The following is a 25,028-nucleotide window of genomic DNA, read 5'->3' as shown; positions in this document are numbered from 1 at the left end:
TAGATCCTAACACAAGCACAGGTCTTGATTCAATTAGCACCAAAACCCTCAAATAGAACATTTAATTGTTTCAGATTTAACAAACTGCTTAAATAAATTACTTTCAGAAGGATTGTTTCCATCAAATCTAAAAATTGCTAAAGTATCTCCCATTTACAAAGCTGGAACAAAATCAAATCCTAGTAACTATCGACCTGTTTCAGTGCTACCAATACTGTCACAAATTCTCTTCGCCTTGATGCATATCTCACTAAAATAAATTTTATATACGAGAAACAATATGGATTTCGACCCAAATCAAATATATTTAGTAACAGAAATTAAATCCAGAATTGATCAAAAGCAAATAGCAATAGGCGTATTTTTAGATCTAAAAAAAGCTTTCGACACAGTTTCCCACTCCTTACTATTGAAAAAGCTGAATACTATCGGTATTACCGGAACAGCCCACAAAATGCTAAAGTCAATTTCCAATCTTCCTATATAATATTTAAAACTAAAAATAAGAAACCGTCAAACCACAGTGAATTATATATTAATAGCCAGCCTTTGCAAAAATCTTATAAAGAAAAATACTTAGGTCTTGTACTTGACAGCAACCTAACATGGCGTGCTCATATAGAACGCATACAGTTGAAGCTTTCTTCGTTATTAGGGTCATTACGGAACATGTCTAGATGCATTCCAGAAAATGTTCGTCTGCTAATCTATAGCTCTCTCGTAAAGCCTCATCTACTTTATCTCATTGTATTGTGGGGCAGCGCGGCCAGAAACAACTTGCAACCCCTTCAAATACTACAAAATAAAATAATAAAAATTCTATATCACTACGACTATTTAACACATACTAAAACTATTTATGCAAAAACGAAACTTATGAATATTGAACAACTGTTTAAATACAATACAGGCATACTCATATTTAAAATAATTAACGGATCTGTTCTCTCTCAAATTACATTCACAACGAAAAAATAAAACATCTAATTATGAAACTCGATACGCCGACCATTTCACACTACCTAAAATAAGAACTAATTATGGGAAAAATAATTTAACATTTAAGGGAGCACAACTCTATAACAATCTTCCAAAGGATATCAAAGAAGCCCCTTCACTTAATATTTTTAAAAGAAAATTGCTATCTCATATACGAAGCAATGTAAATATAAAATAAAATCGCATATAACTTGTACCACAACCCAAGAACCTGTCTTGATTGTTACTTTGTATCAACTATTTTGCTAATAATCTTGTTACACATTTACTGTATTTGTTAGAAGGCGCTTGCTACTGTGATATATCACTGTGTCCTCACACTAAATTATTGAACTATATGTTATTATTAACCACTTATTCTTTATACTAACCACATATTCATACGGATAAGTAATTAATACTAACCTTATTTATTATTTAAGTTACTTCTCATGTAAGTGACTTTTTTTGTCTTAATGGGAATAAAGAATTCTATAAACTGAATTTGCTCCTAAGAATTGAAGAGTTCCGTTACTTTGTCATGGATTCCATAATCAGAACCTAACCAAACTCTCAAGAAACTATCTTTGAAGTATATCCGTTCCAATAAAAAAAGCTTCATCGAAATCGGTTGGCGCGATATTGAGTTATTCGTAAATTTATCATCCACTTTGCTATACGTGTGTATAGCAAATATAAGACTTTTATAGTTTTCTCATGGATGCCATTGTCAGATCTGGACCAAATTACAATGGGACCACACGGGAAGAACCAGCTTTCAAATAAAAAAAAAAGAATTATCAAAATCGGCTCACCCAGTCGAAAGTTTTGAAGTAACAAACATAAAAAAAACATACTGACGAATTGAGAACCTCCTTCTTTTTTGAAGTCGGTTAATAAATCAAGTCGTTTAATTTTTTTTCATTTAATATGTATTTTATTTATATAAAAAGATAATTGACACAAAATAAATATTGCGTCGAAGTTACGAAATGAAATTACAATAAATTTTGACGCTATAACTTAATTTGCACAAAAAAAAATTGCATTTAATCATCATCTTTGTGCAGCAAAAAATCCTCTAGTTTATTGAAAATAAAAATAACAACAAAAAGCATTTAATTTCAGCTGAAAACTTCCAAAATAGTAAAATATAATTATTCTCACATATTTTTATAAATATAAATAGATTTCAGTTAATTTTGTAATTTATAAAATTATTAATTTCAATAATTTGTTACCCACGTGCGCGTAAATATTACAATATGTTCTTCAATTTAAATAAAAACCTACACAAACAAACATAATAAAAAGCAGATCGACAAAAATAATTGAATTGATATTATCTTAACAAAAAATGGTTGTATTGAGGTAATCATTAAAAGTGGCAAAGTTATGTGGATTCCATAATGGCTTGTTGCAACAAAGGCATCAATTGCTCATTATACAGAGGATGGTTGTTTCCATGTGTGATTTTCAGTATTTTTTCTGCAGATTTGAAATGCGCCAATGCACGGGGTAAATCCATTTTGTAGAGTAATATCTTGCCATATTTCAAGTGAAGAAGACCCAAAAGTGGGTGGAGAGGGCCGTAATAAAACCTGGAAAAATGCAAATATAAATTAAAGAAATAGATTTGATAACAACAAAAGCCAAAACGTAACAATGGAAACTTCAGAAACAAAGCAGTGATTACACGCAAATATTACGACATGTACCTAACGGTAATGAAACTGCAAACCGTAGTGACACAACAGGACGAGCGCGAGGGGGTGAAAGGGGAACGGACGGGGCTTCAGGTCTAGAGATAATGTGATTGTGTAGTAGATATCTTCTTAATTTGCTGACTTACCTAAAGCAGGGCAAAAGTTTTTCAGCATAAATACACGCTTGTTCCCACAGTTGTACTTGTATGAGCGCGTCGAACGCTTGGTCCAAAGTCTGCGCGTACATTACATTGAGAGGGTGGAGAACCCCTTCCTGTCTCTCGAGGCAAAACTTGCATACGTCTACATCTGATTATAATTTGTTTAGGTAAATATTGGATTATAATATCAGTTGTCTGTTTGGGTAAATACACTTCAGTGAGTTAAATACGTTTATCTACACCCATGAATTAAATCCTCTATTAAATAACAAGTAACCATTACATCATCCAAACCAGTGTTGTAATGTTGTACTGAATTTCATTATGGGTTGGGATTAATACTATGGGTGTAGATAAAGTCTTGTATGCAACTGTTGCTAATTAGGTATTAAAACACTCATAGGTGTGATCTATTGTATACTGTCATACTATTATCAGACTCGGCTTCGCCTGATAAACCACATTCGTGTTTTAATACCCCTTATTACACAACAGTTGCATAAATAACTAATAAGGTCCGTGAGGAGGCGTTCTAGGTAGTTTTCCAATTACAGCACTATAGCGCAATAACCGGCATTATGCTCAACGTTGAATGTTCCAACTAAATCGAGCACTCCTCAAAAGTACTGCTTTCGCGTGATGCGTGCAATCGATACCAACTCAGCTTCAGAAAATTAACAAGTGTTTTTTTTAAGTTGGCATTGTAGACCACGGTCGATAATTTTTAAACCACAAAAAATATAGTAGGATGAAACCCATTGGAAATGGAAGAGAATATGACAAAAATGAAAGGAAAAATAAATTACGGGCGATCTAAGGTCGGGAACTTTTCAACAAATTTCGTGGAAAAAAAATATTTTGTAAATTTTTTTGAATTTTTCACATAAATTTTGAGGTTATGTGAAAAACATTACAGTAACCCAATTTTTTTTTCAACACTGAACTAAGCGCACTCTGCTGGTAAATTTGAAAACTAATTCACGTTCCAATTAAGTATCAGCACAATTCGGCATTGTGCGGCACTGAGTCGCATTATGCTGTGTAATTGGAAAAGTTTCCTAATAAGCAATCCATGACCAAGTGTAGGTACTGTTCTCTCTTTCATAAACAACAATGAAGAAACTGTTAAATTTACAAGCAGTAATCTGTAAGCGTTATTGTGTTTCGATTCGAAGCGCGCGCGTTGAAACGGAGTTAAACCTGAACTGAATAAATGTTTTACATTACTGATTATTGACCAAGAATATTTTAAACAACTGGAGGAAATGCGGCAATGTATAAATATAGCAGTCGAAGCTTATTATGGTGTCATTTTTGGCATGTGGCATATTTCGGTATAGAACGTCATTGAGCATTCTGGTTAAGATAGAAATTGAACTGGTTATATATTCGTAAAGGATACAAGCTACCGATGTACCACGCATATTCTGCAAATGTACTTCGGAAAACTCCATAGCTGTGATAAATTTCTCAACATTTTCATCCGTATATGCCGTAGAGCAATCGGAACAGATATTCTCTACACTATTCCCATTTTCAACATGCACCCTACTATTTGCGCTTTCTCCATTTTCTATACCATTCTCGGCAAATTCCTTTTGAACTTTTCTTACTAGAACACAATTCTCCTTCCATTTTATATTAACTGGATTATCACATATGCTGTTCAGGCATTTTGCGGCGTGTAAATACTTCAGTGGTTTCTCATCTGCAATAAAGGTATGGAATTATAAGAAGTAAATATCCATGTCTTAGTGATCGCCACCCATAAATTAAGTCACACATATATATGCATTTTTAAACCCCATCCCCGTGCTTGTCATTTGTGAAATCCTCGCGCTGTAATGTCACATTTTTTCAATTTTATTCTAATTTAAATTTTTAAACAAAATTCACAACCTGAGAGTTGAACAAGACGTGACGTGACTCGTTGGGTTCAAGTCACGCATCGTTCATAAATATTTTTGACAAATTTAATTTATAATGATTCCCAGATGTCATGATTATCCCTTTAACAAATAACAAATTATTTAATTTTATTCTATTTCAATAGATCGGACAGCAAGTTTAGTGATGTTTCTTACAAAATTACTTTTAACCCTGTTCCTTGCCTCAATGTCACATTGAGATACCACAACCTGAAGTGTGACTTAACTTATGGATGGCCCCTTACCAGAATATTTATCATGATTTTTTTAGTCGCAGTATCCATCGTCATCTAGCTTCATCATCTGTAGCAACTTGGTTATTCTACACTGAACGAGTTCATGATGTATATGAGATAAGTATACCCATCATGAGTATGAACTTAGTGATAATTTTTACACGACGAAACGTATGGATTGCTTTATAATTATTGTGAAAACACATGAGGTCAAAGTAAAGCATTGATGTTACAAGGAGACAATTTTGAATTTCGAAAGCAAAAATTGGATGTTGACTATTATATTTCGTAAGCTTTTAAAGATATTATTGATATTATTTCGTAAAAACCAAAACAATATCAAACTCTCTCTCTACTACTACCCCACAAAGATGACTTAACTTGTTAAAATATTTCGGTTAATTCCTAAGTCTATAGAAATCCACCCAAACTTCTGAAAAAGGCTCATTCCAGCAATAGCAGTCATAAGGACTGAATTCAGAAAACTATTTCCCTAGGACTGCACACTTACTAACCAGATTTATCAACACATCCTTCTTATAGTAGATTATTGATTGCAAAAAAAAACAGAAAAAATTATGCCATCCAAAAATAATAGATACACTCGTATGCGTCGTACACACACAACACTCGAAACTCAAAAACACCTCCCAGGTTGTCCAAACTCAAAAAGATAAAATAAAAATTAGGATTTCCAAGCCAAAAGAGAGACTGACCTACTGGCAGAAAAAAAGAAATTTCAGGATATATTTGTGATTGTTAGAATAAATGGCAATAATATTGAAGAGACAATTGTTATTATTTAGATTTAATAATCAAGGCAGAACAAAAATTTCAGATTTAATAATCTGAAATTTTTGTTCTGCCTTTCTTCAACAGACATATCTAAAAGATTTTTCGCCATTTCTCGTGCTTGGCGAAGCATAAAAACTCTTTTTTTGGAACTGAGCCTGATGGACTCAGATCAGTCATTATTAAAAAATAAATAACATGGGATCGCAACTTTAGTATTGACTCGATAACACGGTAAGAGATGACTACGGCACAGCACTGTAGACGTTGTAGACGTGCGGACAGCGTGGGGACAGTTATCTTGCTTTTTACCGCAGGCCCCGACTGCATTCAACTCGCGCGATAATTAGAGTTGCAATGTATTCAATCAACCATCTGGGGTCAGGTAACGATCACAACATATCGTAAGCAATCACACTACTGTGGCATATGAGCGTTCGCCGTTTATAAGGTTAAAAGATCGATGATCTGATGATGATGAATGGCGTGCAAAATAGATGTCCATGCGTGTATAGGCATATAAATAAAATTGAAGTGTCCGTTTACTGTGTTGAAATAACGGTTAAAAAATTTATTTTAAAATATTTGCATAAGTATCTGTTTGTTTCGGCATTGGCCAGAGGTGATCACTGGCGTACTTCTGGGCTGATATTGAAAAGTTTCTACCCGCAGATAGCCAAAAGTAACCTTTGTTTAAAAGAATGTTATTTTAAAGTGATATCCCTCACTTCAAGGATTAATTATACAAATTATATTTGTAACAAAAATTTATGAATGCGACACTCGACAGTTGGCTCAGTTGGTATGAGCGCTCGGACGGAACCCAAGAGGTCGCAAATTCGATTCCCGCATCTGTCACAAATTTTGGCTACAAATTTAATTTATACCTTTGTTAAGTAAAAATATTACATTATGAGAAAATCAGACTCAATGTTCAAATGTAAAAAAGTTCCACGCTCGATAGCTCAAACATATTATTGTATAAAAGTAAATTAGTAGTTAGGAAGAGTTACCCATGCATTTGTCACAATCGCAAACGAAGTAATAATTTTCTAACAGCTCCATCTGTCTTTCGTAAGGCGTTTTCATGAGATCAATATATGATATTCTTATCTGAAATGTCAATACAAAATCGAGTTAAATAATACTGATAAATATTATTTAAATTACATGGGTAAGTATATATAAATAAGAAATAAAATATATTTTAAATATTGCAATTAGATAGGGTACAAGTTACTTTAAAGATGAAATAATCAAATATGGTGATAAAAAGTAATTGTTCCACAAAATTAGACAATTTATGGAGCGTTCGTACATCTAAATATCGGCCCTCCGGGGAAGTTCTGCAATGAAAGCGATGAAGTAAGTAATAGGGTCTGACTAGCGGAAGGCGCGGGGAAGGAGGGGCGCAGAACGCATCCAGTGTACAATTAGCGTCCTTCGCACAAGCCAATATAAATGTATGCGACTGCGCAATATTGTCGCTCCCCTAAGGACCATGTAAAGCATTAAAGGTATTAAGAAAGCACGGTATCAGTTGAATAATTTCGAGGAATAGTTAAATAATTAAGAGAAAATTGAATTTATTTTCAGATTTGAGAATTCTAAAGCTGACTGTCACGCTAACGCGAGCGTGCCAGTATGTTGGATGGGAAGAAAATATTTTGTGTCCGAATGTTTAAATTTTTTTGCTTATTATTGTCGGATTTGTATACTGGGCCTCTGTTTAATATGTAATCAAACACGGATAACGGCTAAATAGCTGTTTTAAACACTTGATTACTCTAGCACTTATAAAAACAAAAAAAAAAAGCAAAATAGAGAGACACACAATGATGATATTGGATATTATTTGAAAAAAATATTGATCGAGGGTTAAAAACAAAGGAGAAAAGAGTTGTGAACGTTTGTATGGAAATGGCCGTTAATGTTATTTCTTAAACAGAATTATTAATAGTTCGCGACGGCAAAATTGAAAGGAGACGAGGTGTTTGGGGGCAGATCCATTTGGATACCTTTTTTATTTGTGCCAAACCTAGCCGATGATCGATCAACTCAGAAAGAACATCTTAGTACGCCATGGATTCGCTGTCCGGATCCATCTTGTGGCAGCTTTTTTTGCCCCCCAACAGTGCCCGAGACTTGCAAGTCGCGTATAGATTTATGGGGCCCCATATGATATACATCAGCAATGTACTGCTCTTTCTGCTAGACTATATTTTGGATGTTCATTCTAGGAAGTTGTAGATTTAATACAAGTATACCTGTCGCAGCTATACAGAGGTCGCGAGTTGAATGCAGTCTGAGGCAGGACCTGAGGAAAGAGCGGGAGCATCTCCCCCCGCTGTCCGCACGCCTCGCATCGCGTGCCTGCAGTGTAGTGCTGTGCCGTTGTTGACAGTTATCGTACGCTTACCGAGTTATCGCGTTAATACAGAAGTTGTGATGCCGTGTTATTTTTTGATTTTAATAATAACTGATACGAGTCCATCAGGTTCCATTCCAAAAAACAAGTTTTTATTCATCGCATATGTTTTGGGCATGTGTGTTGAAGAAAGGCAGAACAAAAATTTAAGAATTTAAATGAAAAAAATAATAAAACAATTTTTTCATCATATTAACCTAGTGTAAAATGGTAAACTTAGAGCATTGTTTAAACTTATCGACACATCCATTATTATCGTGATCAATTAAAATTAGGTCACAGCACTATCACATTCCTGAACTCTGCATTCAACTCGCGCTTACTTTCAAGTATCTATGGATCTGAGTTGTCTCAGAACATAATACTTATATACTTATGTATTGTCCGTGTATGTGTGTTAATCCTGTCAGTTATTACAGGATATGCTTACCTTTTTCCAGTCTAAGCTAGGCATGTCCTTAATTGCCCGTATATTGATAGTTTTTCCGTCAAATGTGGCTACAGCGTTGGGTTCACAGCTGTGGTCTATGATAGAGGATGCTATGTATATGCCGGTCCCGATGGAGTTCATGTCTATGTCGAGGATTGTGAAGCTGTTAATGACCATCTGAAATCCAGATATTTCAAAATAGTATTTACAATGACTCTTTTATTATTCCATACCTTCTGACCCTACAGACGATTTTAGGACCCCCTTTTTAACAGCATTTTGAACTATAAGAGTAGAAATTAACATACGGAGCCCAATTCTTGGTTGGGAAATACAAGAATTATTTGTTACAATCGAATTTTATTTACATTTTAGAGATATACTAACTGAATAAACCCTATCTTTTTGACTTACGTAAACCGATTTCGTGGTGCGGTACGCAAAGTGTTTATGTGAGTATGTTCGTTTTTTTTTGATAAAAATAAGAGACGAGACGAGCAGGACGTTCAGCTGATGGTTATTGATACGTCCTGTCCATTACAATGCAGTGCCGCTCGGGATTATTGAAAAACCCCACAAATTCTGAACGGCACTACAACTGCGCTCGTCACCTTGATTTCAAATAACTCTCCACCTACAACCAAACTATAGAAAGAAATTCCGTGCGCGGTGTTACGAGGGTACCCCTCGTAAAAAAGTAGTTGTTTTAATTTATTTTGTATGAAAATAAGGGACGAGACGAACAGGACGTTCAAGTGATGGTAATTGATACGCCCTGCCTTTTACAATGCAGTGCCGCTCGGAATTTTTGAAAAATCCAAAAATTTTGAGTGGTACAACTGCGCTCGTCACCTTGAGACATAAGATGTTAAGTCTCATTTGCCCAGTAATTTCACTAGCTACGGCAGCCTTCGGACCGAAACACAGTAATGCTTAGACATTACTACTTCACGGCAGAAATAGACGCCGTTGTGGTACCCTTAATCTAGCCGGCATCCTGTGCAGAGGAGCCTCCCACTGGTTTCACCATAGGAATTTATATAGGTTACATTCTTACCCGCCCAAACAGCCCCATTAGATCCACAGTATTTGGTAATGAGAAATCTTTCATAAATTCATACAAAATTACACATAAAGACGTAAAATGGTCCATTCTTTTTCTGTCCTTCTTCAAATCTGTATAATCTGAAAAAAAAAGGATGACAGTATTCAATATACACTAGAAAACTGCAATAATATTATTCCAAGTTTTCAAGGCAAGACTTATTGCTATGGAACAAAAAAGCCTCAGCATGGTAGTAACCAATGAACATTAAATTGCTAGGTTTATTTGGCATTGCATATCTCTGGAGCACCAAAATATAAATCCGAACAGTGTTAATAGTACTCTTTGAATATCTCGATCGCTTGGCGTTGCATAGAGACATAACTTCGCTGGGTGCAGATGATGCTAGCGCATTTATAACAGGGTTTCTGAAGAAATGTTTGATCCGATTTCAACCACACAAATCGTGACTGGATGGCCCGAAGCTAGCAGGGAGCAGTAGCATCAAGGAGGTACATGGTAAATATTAGATAAAGGCGAGCTGATGAAGACAGGCGAACGAAGCTCTACTATGCATAGAAAGCGAGTTGGTGAAACTCACACGCCCAAGGTTAAGTAATATAACTCATTCCTTAATTTAAATAGCATCCGACAGCCCCCTGTGCAGGGCTTCTATGAAGGAACAAAAGTCGGCTACACACCACACAGTAGGGCCAAACACTAAGTCTGAGATCTATAGATCGTACTTAGACTTTGCACAGACTTATCTAGAGACTTATCCCACTTTATTTGGAGGGAAGCTCCTTTGCACTGGATGCCGGCTAGATTATGGGTACCACAGCGGCGCTTATTTCACCCATGTGTAAGCATTACTGTGTTTCGGTCTGAAGGGCGCCGTAGCTAGTGAAACTGAGCGGCACTGCATTGTACCGGGCAGGTCATATCAATTACCATCAGCTGAACGTCCATTTTTGCGTTTTTTCTTGCGTCTACAGAATTACTATTGTTCGTTTTAAAATTCCCGCATTCAAAACTGTCTGAAGTCACGCATCTAAAAATGTGATATCCGCGCATTTCAATATAACCAATAATAAAATAAGTTAGAATACTGTTATAATTTAGTATACTTTCTGTTGTAAACGTTTGTGTAATAATAATCGACAATGTACTGTGTATAACCAACCGCGCACTTGAGCTTTCTATTGGGGTGTGTTACCTTAAGCTCAGCATAATCTCAGCTGTCAAATGACTATATTATAACCAAATCAAAGATTGCGCTAAGTTTGAACTCAGGGTCGGTAGTTAGGGTCACCGGGAATTCCCTAAGGTAATGGGTGGTATCAGAGGATTGATTACCTTGTCTTGGGATGGTAGGATTAGCCGCCCACGCCAATACGCAAAATAGGTTACACAGTAAACGCCTAGTTGCGAATAATAGAACTTGAATTCCTATCGTACATCACATACCATGGATGTATGGTAATCCACATGTATTCACATTATGAAATGCGTTTCCTTGTGTGGTGAATTCAGGCCAATATGTCATGGGAACCTCTAAATAATACACACTTCATAAGTAACACACCGGCAGCACTTCTGTGATTCCTCTGGTTTTGCAAGACGGTATGGATGGTTATGTGATCACTAACCATAAGTTCACCCAATTTTTTTTTTATATAGAAGAGGGGAAAGAGCCCCACGTGATGGGAAGTGCTGACATGATATCCGCAACTAAACCAATATTCAAGATTATAAAATTATATAACTTATAGATTGACTTACGAGACATTAGATCTTTCCACATTCTGTAGGAAGAATTGGAATAGTAAGATTTAAAAGAATTTCCATTTCCGCGACTCAGCTTGTTAATAATTTTTGCCAACATCCGTGCACCATCAGGTATAATCTTAGGCGCCACTCTTTTTAAGTTTGCACATTCCCACTAGAAAATGTAAACTCACATTACTTGAGGAAATCAAACATTTCATTAAATTTGTACATAATGAAATAATTTTAATGCTAATGACTACTTTACTTAGGGGTGTTTAGGGAGAACGGAATTTACCATCTTATGCGGCCCAATTGTCAACCCCAACTGTATGCGTCAGGTGACGGCGGAATCCCGTACAGCACTCACAGTGCTATACTACGGACGGGGCTCTGGCGACAGATTTTTTGGCGGTATAACCTAACCTTTGCCAGGAGTCTGGCTGTAACAGACTTTTGGCAGCCTTGGGGACTAAATTCCCTGTTAAAGTTCCATAAGTGCAGAAGGGCTAGGGGTTCAACTGCATAAAATAATGCCCCAAGATAAATCATTTCTCTCTTAATATGAACGGCACAAATTACACATAAAAGACAGCTATGTAATCTGAGCCAACGTCGTCAATTACGTACCGGATCCATTGATGTGAAGTTTTTTAGTCGTGAAGACAATTCAATAGACAGATTACGACTGGATAGAAGACAGAAGAATAGGAACTTAAGTGGTAGCTACGTGGAATATAAGAAGCCTTATCAGAAAGGGTTAAGTAGAAAATGCTATGTTGGAGATAACATGATTGGAAATAGATAGATCTTAGATCTCAGCGAAATAAGATGGTCGATAGGTGATGACATAAAATCCCAAGAAAAAATTAATAGTTATTTAAACGCAAAATGGGGAAAAGGAAGTGCAAGAAAAATGAGACGGTAAGTTTGGACTTGGGAAACGATAGTGGTGACCCATTATTACAATTTTATTCAGTTGTGTTTTTTGTATACATGGACCTGTCCAATGCCCAACCATTTTTTAAAACCAAATTAAAACTACGTTATTATTGCTTCATACTTCAGAAACTGTGAATGTTAAACCTTATTTCAGCACTGATGTTACCTCAGACACTGGTTTTTAGTTACCAGTTTTGGGAAATTGAAACAGATTGACATTACAAAGTTGAACAATCTCAGCGTCAAACTGAAAACAGTGAAATAACTAAACCACGCGCTTAGTAATGACGCCGAAATTCAGAAACAGAACTCGGAGGGGACTTGGTTTCTGTTCAAAGAACCAAGGGTCAAAATAGCAAAGATGAACTTGGGCTACAAGAAAAGAAGTAAAAGATGGATATCAGAAGCAACATTGGGCTTCATAAACGATAAAAGCCATTGCAAGAACGTAGACCAGGTTAAATACTCTAAACTGAACACCAAAATTAAAGTGCAGGTTAGAACAAGCGGGGATGAATAGTTGGAAGGAAAATGCACAGAAATAGAGTTGCTAGAGAAAATACATGATTACTTTAACTTGTACAAAAAGGTAAAAGAGTTTATAAAAACAAGCAGGAAACAATGGATAAGAACGATGGATAAGAACATGAGGTCATTGATGTCATGAGGAACAATACAAAACTTGGGAAAGATACATATTGAATTTGTGCAGAGATGATAATAAACCCATCTTGCAGAGGGACAGCACTGATGAGATATTAGATGGGCCTTCCATATTAAAATCGGAATTAGTAAAGGCTATAGACTCCATGGATAATGGAAAAGCTGCTGAGCCTGATGGGGTGTATGCAGAAATGCTTGAGTTGGTAAATGACATGAACTATGACAAGGTGTATGGGACTGGGAATACACCTGAAAACTGGTTTAAAATCAAGCTTTCTTTGTCTACCCATAAAGCTAATGCTAAACTATGTGTGAATAAGTCACGCGTTCATGATACTCCTGAAGATATTATACAATAGAATTTATAAAACATTACATAGGAACATTGAAGAAACACAGTTTGGTTTCAGACACGACCTTTGAACCAGAGAAACACTTGTAACTTACAGTTTATGTCCAGAAATGTTCAGAATAGTTTGTATACCCACATTAAACATATGTTTCATTGACTTTGAAAAGGCATTTCATAATGTAAGGCTACAAACAGCTAATGAACATTCTGAACTGTGTAGACCTGTATGGCAAAAACAATAAGCTATTGCAAAACCTCTATTGGAGGCAATCAGCTCATATCAAAGTAAGAACAAGTGTTAAAGTGTTCCGCAGATCTGAAAATTTCAAAGGGTGTAGGTCAAAGAATGGTTAAAGACCTTTATTCTCATTAAGAACAGAACATATTCACTTACATGAGAAAACAATATAAACATTAGGTACCTTATTCGTAGTACTGCGAGTCTATACAAAACAAAGTGGGTAGAAATGAAAAAACTGCGTAAACATTATGATCTACACATGCATTAAGAGCTACTAGATACGGCATGGCACGTCAGGGTAAGGATAGTTTGATATAATTTTTTTATATATATATATTTTTTTGAATGACACTAATTACGTGTATGTATTTTATGTTAATTAAAGCATTTAAAGTAGATATGTATAGTAAATATATATGTATGTTTCGGTAAGTTTTGAATTTATTTTTATAGTTGCGTATGTTATTAGTATTAAATTATAATGTTGTTATTAGTATTATAGTATTGTACACATATTAATTAATAATATATGTAGGTTTACATCTAATATAGTGGAATATAGGATTATTATTTATTATTTTGATAATTGTTCAATATGTAATGTTTCAGAAGTTTTTTATAGGTTTGTAAAGATTGTGTATTTTTTATGTCACTGGGGAGCTTATTATATAATTGTACGCCTTCGTACATAATATTTTTCTTACCGTAATTAGTTCTTGGTGCTCGACATATTAAATTATTTGCATTTCTTATAATATTTTTTTGAACTTGTACTTTTTTAGTGTAACTTATTTGTGTATGTATATTTTTCGTTAAAACTTTTCTTACTAATAAACAAGTATTATAAATATATGTTTGAGTAACATAAAGTAATTTTATTTTTTTGTAAAGTTTTTCAGTTGGCGTTAAATAATTATAATTAAATAGTACCTTTATCAATTTATTTTGGGCGCTTTGCACTATATTTATATTGGTTTTAGCTGCCGAGCCCCAGAGTTCTACCATATAATCAATGTGGGGCTTAACAAGTGTGTTATAGATAAGGTAACACACTTTTTGTGGAAGACATCGTCTTATACTCCGTAATAGTCCAGTGAGAGAGGCAAGCTTGTTTCTGACTTTGTCAATATGTGGTTTCCAAGTAAGGTTACAATCAAGAATGAGTCCTAGATATTTTTCCTTATCACTCCTTTTTATTTCTACATTATTTATCTTAAGAGGTTGATAGTTAGTATTTTTTTATTTTTGGATTTAAATATAATGTAGTTTGTTTTTAAGGTATTTATAGTAAGTAAATTATATTGAAACCATTTATTGATTTGTAGCCACTTTGTTTGGAATCATTTTGTAACCATTTCTCTTTAATCTTTACTCAGAGATTTTTTTTTAGGAACCCTTTGATGGAATGGAAACAGGTATCAAAATAAATTGTAATGTTATAAATGACCTACAATATGCAGATGACACTGCAATGCTTGCACACTCTAGGGAAGATCTGCACTCTGCAGAATCCACTAGAACATCATAATGAAAAAGCAGCACAATATATCTAAATAAATCTTAAGCGAAAGCTATGGTGGTCAAAAAATTTGACACAAAAACTTATATGGTACAAGTTAATGGAAAATTATCATTCAAAAGAGATTCCACTAAATTAAAATTGGAATCTGGAAAAAGAAATATGCATACAATTTGAAATGGCTAGAGTACATTTATTAAAATGAACAAACTCTTTATCAACAGAAAAATTAAAGTAAAGCTTTGTCTGCTGAAATATTACATTCTATCTATATTGATGCACTATGTGGAGGGATGGATGTCGAACCAGAACACCATTTTATTAACTTAGTGCTTTTGTAATGTGGTTGTATAGACACATGCTTAGTTTCACCACAGGCAAGGTAATGAATGAAGAAGTGCTTAGAAGAATGAAAAAAATAATGGGAATTTTCAAAACCGTAATGAAAAAAAAAGCTCCAATCCAGAATTTTATATTAGGAGGATCATTGAGGGTAAAATAGAGGGAATCAGGGATGGTGGCTGTAGCAGAATTACATGAACATGGACAACCTGCACAGGAATTCAAAGAGCTAACAGGCTGAAAATAGAAGAAGCTTATAGAAAAATGATCATAAGCCTCTATTTTACAATTATTAGTAATCAAAATTGAGGCCTTTCTCGACATCTTTCGGCTGTTAAGTAAACTTGAGTTATAACTTGTAACATAATTGTTAGAATCTTGGTGGATAAATAATACCACTATCTGTTAATTACTTTTCCCTGTATATACCTTTCATATTACATAATAGAAGGTGATCAGACCTTATGATCCGTCCAAGCATCTCTTTGGCATGATTTGTCGCAATAATACACAAATTGACATTCTGAGCATTTGAGCACTTTGCATCTGAAATATGTAAAATTATTGTATACTGCACAATAATATTTTATATGAGAATCAAGCTCATGTATAATATAGGTTCACAAAAATATTTTAATACAATGTTGATAGAAAGAAAAAAATAATTTTCTTACATTTGCCAATATTTTAAATAAATACTAGTGGGAAGAGTTATTTGGTAAGTATTACTTATCTATTGGTGTGTAAATAATTTATTTTCTGCTATAACTGGAGCCAAATGTTTATGAAACAAAATTCCTAGTAGTTTAAACGTTATTGAGAGAAGACTGACAGGACCCTAATATATGAGAGATCAAAGTAATGGCTTGATCATGTGTCTTGCTTGTGAAGAGGTGACACTTGTGGTGCCTGTTCAATCCTGACATCTAGAATTCTGCTTGTTTTGGTAATGTAAAGTTATACATCTTTTTAAATCAATTTTATGAGTTCATTCATAAAATGCTCACATTTAAACTGAACTTTTAAACATAATTATGTTTGATTCATGTTAAAAAAAAATCGAGAAAGATGTGAACTATTACATAATCAGTACTTACTTCTTGAGACAGTTATCACACCTAGTTCCACATTCTTTTGAACTCAAAACATATACAAATGGATCCTCCCTTAATATTAGTTCGCCTGTTTTAACAGAACTATTGGGACTAATAAACTTTTGCCTCATATTAAATATGTTATGTCTGCTACTATTTTGCCGGTTTTATGTAAAGCTTTTATATTTAGGATCCGAACTAATTTTCGGAATGAATTCACAATACTGAATTACCTCGAAATTTGAATAGATACTGATACATACAGATTTGTGATGTGAGAATCTGTTCAAAATGTTTCAATCTGTCTTGCTAATTTAGGTGTATTATTATTGGTTAGAGCTACTTTATTTTTAGAAAAGCCGCAGGTTCATTAATATTTGAATTGCTAAAAAAAATTAATTTTTCCAATGTTGAATGTTCCTGAAGTCTTAACTCTGGATCAAAACATTGTCAATTTGTCAAAAAATGCACCGCAACAATGATGAATGATGAACCAAAATGTCAAGTCGATATTGTTTTCCTTCTAGATTTTAAAATATAAAACATGTCATTAATTTATCTGTATATTATCAAGCAGCAGGAAATGAGGATCTCATATATTTAAGTGCCCATTGTAAAACTGCATAGAATCGTTACATCCCTAATTCATATAATACCTATATATGTCACCATTGACCATATTAGGAGTGGCAACATAATACAGTTTTTATGAAATCTCACTACTCGTTTCATACTAAACTTAATTTCATTATATACGTAGTATTTATATCCGCTTTGCACTTACTTTACTTTTGATGTATAAAGACGAGTTAAAGTATGCTGGTACCTAATCAGTAAAATTTAACCAACCATTTGTGAGCTGCTGAAGGTGAACAGGCATAAAATCATCCAAATTGGCTCAGTAGTTACTTTCCACAATGGAAGTGAATGTAAATATTATGTATGTTTTAAAAAATTCACTATTATTTATTCGAAGCTCGCACGATGAATGAAAATATCGACTAAATCATCGTGATACTGCTAGCTTAGCGTCAGCAACTGAGCAAATTAACGATACTTAGTCCGTAGTCGAATCTTTTATTTGCTATCCGGATATTTGAGTCACGTCCAGCCGTAACGTCGTAATGTCGTCAAGTAATTCAGGGGGGTGCAACTTGGCATTGGCACATGAAAAAATTTGCATTGAAAGTGCTGCCACGATGGCGATAATTTAACATACATGAAAGATGGATAGATGGAGCTAGTGATAGCAAAATACTCACTTAACTTACTTATTAAAGACTTGCCTATTGTGTTGTAATTATTACTATTGACTTGATGACCACCTCATCTCCGACTACCAAGCAGTCCTCTTGGCGCTGACGACAACCCCGATGACGACATCGCTGCCTTCTCCGAAACATCGTCAGGACTGGCGAATCTTCGCCGAATACATGGCCAGTGACGGAACCCCATGTTACCGAGTTGAGGGTCGTGCGGAGATATTTGCGGACCACGTGGAGACGCAGTTTACACCCAACCCAACCGCAGATGTGCAGCACGTAGAGACCATCGAGCGACATGTGAAGAATTACTTCGAGTCGCCGATAGCGCCGACAGAAGATCCCGTCGTGTTCTCCCCCGGACTAGTCCAAAGGATGATTCAACGAACTAGACTGCGCAAAGCCCCCGGCCCCGATCGAGTCACCAACGAAGCCCTGCGTCACCTACCTCCGCGAGCAATCGCGACGCTGACGCGGCTCTTCAACGGAATCCTCCGTACCGGGCATTCCCATCGTCGTGGAAGCTCGGCCGAGTCATCCTGATTCCCAAGCAAGGCAAGAACATCATGTTGCCTGGGAGTTACCGTCCCATCACTCTTCTGTCTACCACCTCGAAAGTCTTCGAGAAACTACTGTTACTGCACATCACGCCTCATCTTCAGCCACGCGACGAACAGTTCGGTTTCCGTGCCGAACACTTCACCACTTTACAAGTGACGAGGGTACTGCACCACCTCGCTACCGCCTACAACAAGCGAGAGCAGTCTGTCGCAGTATTCCTCGATATGGAGAAGGCGTTCGATCGCGTGTGGCATGCCGGCCTCGTGTACAAGCTGTCCACGTCTACTACTCCCCGTCGAGTAGTTAAGACTGTGGCCACCTTTTTGGAAGACAGACGTTTTCAAGTGGCGGTTGAAGACGCTCTGTCCACGCAGCGTCCCATCCGAGCCGGTGTGTCCCAGGGAAGCTGCCTGTCGCCCGTATGCTATAGCAGATACAAGGACGACATCCCAGTCGCCGACGGCGCCATTTTAGCGCTGTATGCCGACGACGCGGCGTTCATTACCACCTCGCTGAATGCCCCGCATGCAGCGCTGAAGATGCAACGAGCACAAGACTCGCTTCCCACCTGGCTGAAGGACTGGAGACTCAAGGTCAACGTGGCGAAGACTCAGGCGATTTCCATCGGGCGGGCGCGCTTATTGTCGCCCCCGGTGTCACTCATGGGCGAGACCATCGAATGGTCACCGAAGGCTAAATACCTTGGTGTGACCATCGACAGGTCCCTCTCGATGCGGCCCCATGTGAAGAACGTGGTCACTCAGACGCGCGCCGCACGGAACCTTCTCCGCCCCGTGCTGTCTGACATTCAATATGTGATGCAAAGTGCATTCAATATGGTCTACAACAATAGTAAAAAGTAAAAACTATAAACATAATTAGCGCCATCTACCGACGGTACGCTAAGAGCGTAAAAATAACGCAGCGCCATCTCTTGGCCTGAGTACACTGATTTTACAAAATAAAAACATGAGTTACACATCTATCTCTAGTATATAGTGTATTATCTATGAAGTAATTGTCGTAGTCGAATATGATAATCTTGTAAAAACGGAGATAGCCGAAATCCACTACGTTTTAAAAGCAACTGATCGCTTTTAAACTTAGCCAGAGTGTATTTCGTCGCCAATCGCATTACTGTAATTACTGCTATTTCAAACTTATGTCAAATGACTGCACGTTTTATACTAAACTAAACTTCAATTTTTACTATTTACAGTGCGTTCACAGTTATTTTAACCTCTAGCTGTTAGGTCCGCTAACCTGAGCGTAATGTTGCCATATTTGGTTTCTATGACTCCCTTATACAACTTGTTAAATTTTACGGTAATGCTGATATTTTTTTTACAATATAATGATATATTTGAACGTTAAGTTTGTAATTAGATCTTTTGTTATCGGGACAGACGAACACATGAATTTAATCTATATGTGGAATCATCGGTTGTACATAAATTTGCTTACTATAATTTTTGCTGATAATGTAAAGATAAATTTTCAATTGTAATTACATCAGTGTGATATATATTATTATTAATATCATTTTTTTAATAATAATTAAACTATAAATTTTGAATAAGCATAATCCATGTGGATTGCCGGTGATGGATAATCACAATCAGATGAATCATCGTAACAGTTTTCAGATTCTGTATCAGATTCATGATTCAATTCTATTATGTTTATGATGATAGACAGAAAATAATTTTCAGATAAATTTACAGTGTTGTTTGTTTCTTGCCCTACATTTTCAATAGCTACTTTTAACGAGACTCCACTTTTAAAGAGATTCAATTGCGTGTAGCTCGCAGTGGTATGGCGGTAAACTCACCACCTTGTGGCCATGAGCTTGAAGCATTTGATCGGCTTCATATATTGGAGCTTCTTTATGCTCTTTAATAATTTCATATAGTGGAGGTTTTACCATGGTAGGCAGATAAGATAACCCCTCATCTGTTATCCAGTTTTGCATTTCTGCTTTCTTTGCTTTTGAGCTTAATATCGGTACTTTGTTTAGCTTTACCGTGTGATTAGGGGCATATTCCATAACACCTAAATTATAAGTTGGCAAGTTAGGAATTAGTTTTTCCTGAAGCCATTTCATAAACTTTGTTTTATTCATGTCATCGTGTTAGTCACCCAATTTCGACTGGGATTTAAATATTAATAAAGCAGGTGGTATAAATCCCATTTCATCACCTCCATTAACAATTATTCATCGCACGCCAGTAAAATCATTTTTAGGACACCTTCTTGCTCCTCCATGTACCTTGTACCTCGTACCTGCGCTACAGTGTCAAGCCTTTCCATGAGGATCTTTCTTTAGAATATCAAGTTTCCCGTAAAATTGGGAAAAACATTATAGATGGGTAACCCTAATTTACATATCTTTCACAGCAGCCATTCGTTGACGAACCTTTGCAAATGGAATTAAGGGAGCATTATTTTGGTTTTCTCTTTCACAAAAATTATGCACCGAGAATACAATATTTCTTCCGCTACCTTGAATTCTTTTCGGCATGTTAACAGATGAAATATCACAAATATTAAAGGAAAAACGATAGGAACTTCACAAAACGACTCGACAGAAACACCAACATAAAGAAAAGACATTATGACTTCTGTCAGAGGTAAAATAATTGTGAACGGACTTGTAGACAGTCCCGCCTCTACGTAGTATTTGAATGTAGTGTTTAAATTCTCTTTGGGTATTATCAAAGAGAATTTAAAGTTTAAACTTTATTTTAAGTATCATGTCCTATTTAATATTAGTATACTCTTTGGTAATTGGTATCATGGTTTAAAATTTAAATTGGTTAGGTTGGGTCATGTTTATTATTTAATGTTGGAAAACATTAAGTGTTTTTAATACTGCTGTAAAAACTAAAAAAAATATCCAAGATTCATAATGTCCGTAGTTCTTACAAAAGCAGCGTTGGCTGTTAAAAATGCAGAATCTAATTTTCAAGTTGTGAAATTTGTATCACATAAGCCTAAAAAGAAGCCTATCGATGAAAGTAAAAAGGAATTAAATAATCAAGTGGCGCCCAAAAAGGACATTGAATTAAAGAAAATTAGACATGAAATAGTCAAATTTGGCATGTCGGGATTTGATTCAAATAAAAAAGAGGAAGCAAAAATTGCCTTAGCTATAAGTTTAGGTAGGTATGTTAATTCATTATATTTATAGTAATTAAATTAGATACATATAAATTTTTGCATTAATTGAAGTTATTGATTTTTGTACTTGATATATAAAAAGCTTAAAAACTTAACACTACTACAAAATACTTATACTTTAGATTAAGGAAATTTGTTATCAGGTGCAAAACCACCAAAAAAGCCATACCTTAATTATAAGGAACTCATGGCTAAAAGGAAACAGGAGAAACAAAAGGACATTGAAGAAAGACAACTTATGAAATCAAAAAGCATTCTTCAAACAACAGGAAAAAAGAAAAAAGGGGCTCAAAATGATGTTGGACATTTTTTGAGCAACTATGGAAAGGTATAGAACTATTATAATGTCAGATTGCACTAGAAAGTCTTTTTCTATAACATAATTGGATGTAATTCTAGAAAAACGTTCCAAGCCACAATCATGTTGAAATTGAGTAAAGAACACTAAACTGGTCACATGATACAAATTAACGGACTGACAAAAAATAGCCGTCCTACTGTCACTCTGTAATGACATACATAGTAGCCTAAACCACATGTATGGAATACACTAATATTTATTAAACTTTAAACATGAATTCCTTAAAATGTGATGTTTGCGGTTTGGAACGTTTTTCAGGAACTATGTCCTCATAATATCACTTACTTATTATTATCATTTAAAAATTAAGTTGTAAATTATCACATGCACCTTGTTAGGCATAGCAATGAGCAACAGAGGGGCAGACATTAAAAAATTTTGTCTTTTGTGTTTAAAACACAAATTAATTCAAATTCAAATTATTCAAAATAGGATATGAAATTCTCCCTCTACCCATTTGAATGCCTCCAACCTGGGAAAAACAGGTGCAAGAAACTGAACTGCTTTTCTAAATAAAATTTTAATAGTGTGGTGGTGGTCGGTCCAAACAAAATCTTTATGTCAATATAATGAATTGTCTGTTGATCATCAATGCATAGTAATCGGTGTTTTTTTATGTGAAATGATTGTATATTATATGGTTAGTCTGATGGTATGTAATAATAACAGCCTCCATTGACACCAGAGTAATCACAAGAGAGTTGCTAGCTTTGTAAAGCTTCATATAAACATAAATATGAATTCAAAAACTGTAAAACTTGTGGTGGGTTAGGATCAAACTGGGGGCATCACTGTGAGAGTCTATGTTTCTACTTACAATAAACATTGTTAAACTTGTCAGCAAATTATTTTCAATTTAAATAAAAAAAAAATTAACAATATAGTAACGGTATACTGGTTCGGTCCTGTACGAAAGGGATTGTGTGGCCAATGGCTTGCAGCCAACACGAGGAACTCCTACCCACTGAAAATCAATCAGTTTTGTAATACTGCTCCTACTTAATATGAAATATTATTACGTATCTTTTGTCCATTTGCCTTTATACTATATAATCATCAATAAATTAATTAAAACAAAACCAAATTATAACATATTAATAAAAATAAATATAATTGTAATTTGTTTTTAGGTACAGAAAAAAGATCTAAAGAAGCAACAAGAAAAAGGAAGGAAGAAAAAAACAAAAAAGGGAAATAAATAAGTTATATATCAGGACTTTATTATTATTAATAAATGTTAAAAAGTTATGTTCTTATGTATATAAAATTATGGATTTCATTTCTTCATAGAGCATTCATTTTGGTATCCACAGCCTGCTACAAGGTTGTGCTGCAGTACACCAATCTCTTATTGGTTAAGCAATCTCTATGAAAATTATTATACTGCTATATTTAGTGTATTCATAGGTGACAGGATAATGTCTAATGGGATCATCATTAGCCGGAAGATGTTCACTGCTGGACAGAGGCCTCCCAGCAAAGATCTCCATGACAATTGGTCCTGTGCTGCCCTCATCTGTATAAACATATTTGGGCGATTTTGACCAGATCATTGGTCCATCTTGTGGGGGCCTACCAACACTGCATCTACATATTCACAATTCGAGGAATTGACTGCCCCATCTGTTTGTCAAACTATGTACCCTGCCCACTGCCAATTTAGTTTCAAAATTATGTGGGCTATGAGTGACCATGAGCTTTCTGATCAGGGCCATAGTAAGCAACCATGTTTGCAAACCATAAGTCATCACTGGCAACACACATTGGAATGAGCTTATACAATTTCTCACTCAAATTCGCTTTTTCTTTTTTAGTTCTTTTTCCATTTTGTCATTTCCTTCTTCTAACAGTAATAATAGAATAATTTTGAAAAAATTTCTAAACATCAATCTTGAAAAACATTGTTACTTATATGTGTTGCCGATCTTACACTTTTTTAATGACTGGAATAATGTGGACTACTCGCTGGCTTACTGGACTGGAATAATGTGAACTGAGCTTATATAAATATAATAAATCGTATAATTTTAATATATTCCTTATTATTAGATAGGTATATTTTAAAATTAGTTAAGTAAATAAATATTGTTTACTTTTAAAATTCTCATAAGTTAAATTACATAGCAGATGGGAATCACTGGTTGGCTCTGCACAGGGTTTCCTAGTGAGCCATCCAGAGGAGTTACTTAATTCATTAAAAGTGCATCTTTGTTTTAGGTACTTATGAGATATTGTTACATTTACATTGTACAAGTTATATGAGGCATCAAGAAGCAATAATTAATAAATAATATAAAATATGATTGCTTTTTGCTGAAATAGATTGGGTGGCAGTACTGCCCTGAACCAATACTACATATACAGTCCTACTCAGTGGCGTAACAATAGGGTGGCAGGGCTGGCAAAAAAACAAGAGGCTGCGAGCTCAAAAATATTTTTTAAATATTGTAAGAGAGACAACTAAAGACTTTACAATTTCAAGTTAATCGTTTAGCATTTCAATTCATAATTTTTAGAGATGTACACGTTACCCGTAATGAGTACTTTTACGTACTTATGACCGTAAAAAAACTGGCCTATATGTTCACTATGCTGCTCATAATTTAAATTTAGTACTCAATGATGCAATGAGAGAGGTTATTGATATTCAAAATTTTTTTCAAACAGTTCAACAAATTTATTATTTTTTTGGGCTTAGTATCAAAAGATGGAATATTTTATCAAGTTTTATATCTAATAAAGAAAGTGAGTCTTCAACTTCAATAACATTAAAAACATTAAATCCTACTATGGGCAGGATTTATGATGCCGTTTTTGCTTTAAAAGTTAGGTTTGTTGAAGTCCAAAAAGCGCTAACGAAAACAATTCTGTTAAATTACAAAGCAGATGAAAGAAATGAAGCTATCTCTCTCAAAAAGAATATCGAAAACTACAATTTTATACTACTATAGCACTTCAGTCTCAAGCCACCGATCTTTTAAATTTAATAAAATGAATGAACATATTTTATTGAGTGTTGGACATAATTATAAAGCAACTG

General features: G+C 35.0%; 2 protein-coding genes across 4 annotated transcripts; one reads left to right on the top strand and one right to left on the bottom strand.

Moving 5' to 3' along the window:
• Positions 1 to 2,047: 2,047 nt before the first annotated feature.
• LOC126964653 (histone-lysine N-methyltransferase SMYD3) lies at positions 2,048 to 17,068 on the bottom strand. 3 transcript variants are annotated; one of them, XM_050807897.1, is made up of 9 exons: positions 16,628 to 17,068; positions 15,992 to 16,076; positions 11,487 to 11,646; positions 9,717 to 9,844; positions 8,660 to 8,836; positions 6,815 to 6,914; positions 4,248 to 4,553; positions 2,831 to 2,993; positions 2,048 to 2,579 (listed from the first exon to the last, which is right to left on the bottom strand). In XM_050807897.1, exons 1-9 carry the CDS (start codon positions 16,753 to 16,755, stop codon positions 2,372 to 2,374), a joined length of 1,455 nt encoding a protein of 484 aa, XP_050663854.1. In that variant the 5' UTR covers positions 16,756 to 17,068; the 3' UTR covers positions 2,048 to 2,371. The 3 variants fall into 3 exon arrangements, with proteins under 3 accessions (XP_050663854.1, XP_050663856.1, XP_050663855.1); XM_050807899.1 differs by lacking the exon at positions 15,992 to 16,076 and having other exon boundaries at positions 2,049 to 2,579; positions 16,628 to 16,771; XM_050807898.1 differs by lacking the exon at positions 16,628 to 17,068 and having other exon boundaries at positions 2,049 to 2,579; positions 15,960 to 16,076.
• A 4,161-nt stretch (positions 17,069 to 21,229) lies between these two features.
• Positions 21,230 to 24,288, top strand: LOC126964693 (uncharacterized protein C1orf131). The gene is made up of 3 exons (XM_050807974.1): positions 21,230 to 21,608; positions 21,771 to 21,955; positions 23,119 to 24,288. The coding sequence occupies exons 1-3, from the start codon at positions 21,356 to 21,358 to the stop codon at positions 23,188 to 23,190; spliced, it is 510 nt and encodes a 169-aa protein (XP_050663931.1). The 5' UTR covers positions 21,230 to 21,355; the 3' UTR covers positions 23,191 to 24,288.
• The last annotated feature ends 740 nt before the right edge of the window (positions 24,289 to 25,028 follow it).

Source organism: Leptidea sinapis, chromosome 5 (genome assembly GCF_905404315.1).
Source record: "Leptidea sinapis chromosome 5, ilLepSina1.1, whole genome shotgun sequence".
NCBI lineage: Eukaryota > Metazoa > Arthropoda > Insecta > Lepidoptera > Pieridae > Leptidea > Leptidea sinapis.
The sequence above is the reverse complement of the archived record's forward strand: the minus strand, read 5'-3'. Positions and strand labels throughout refer to the sequence as shown.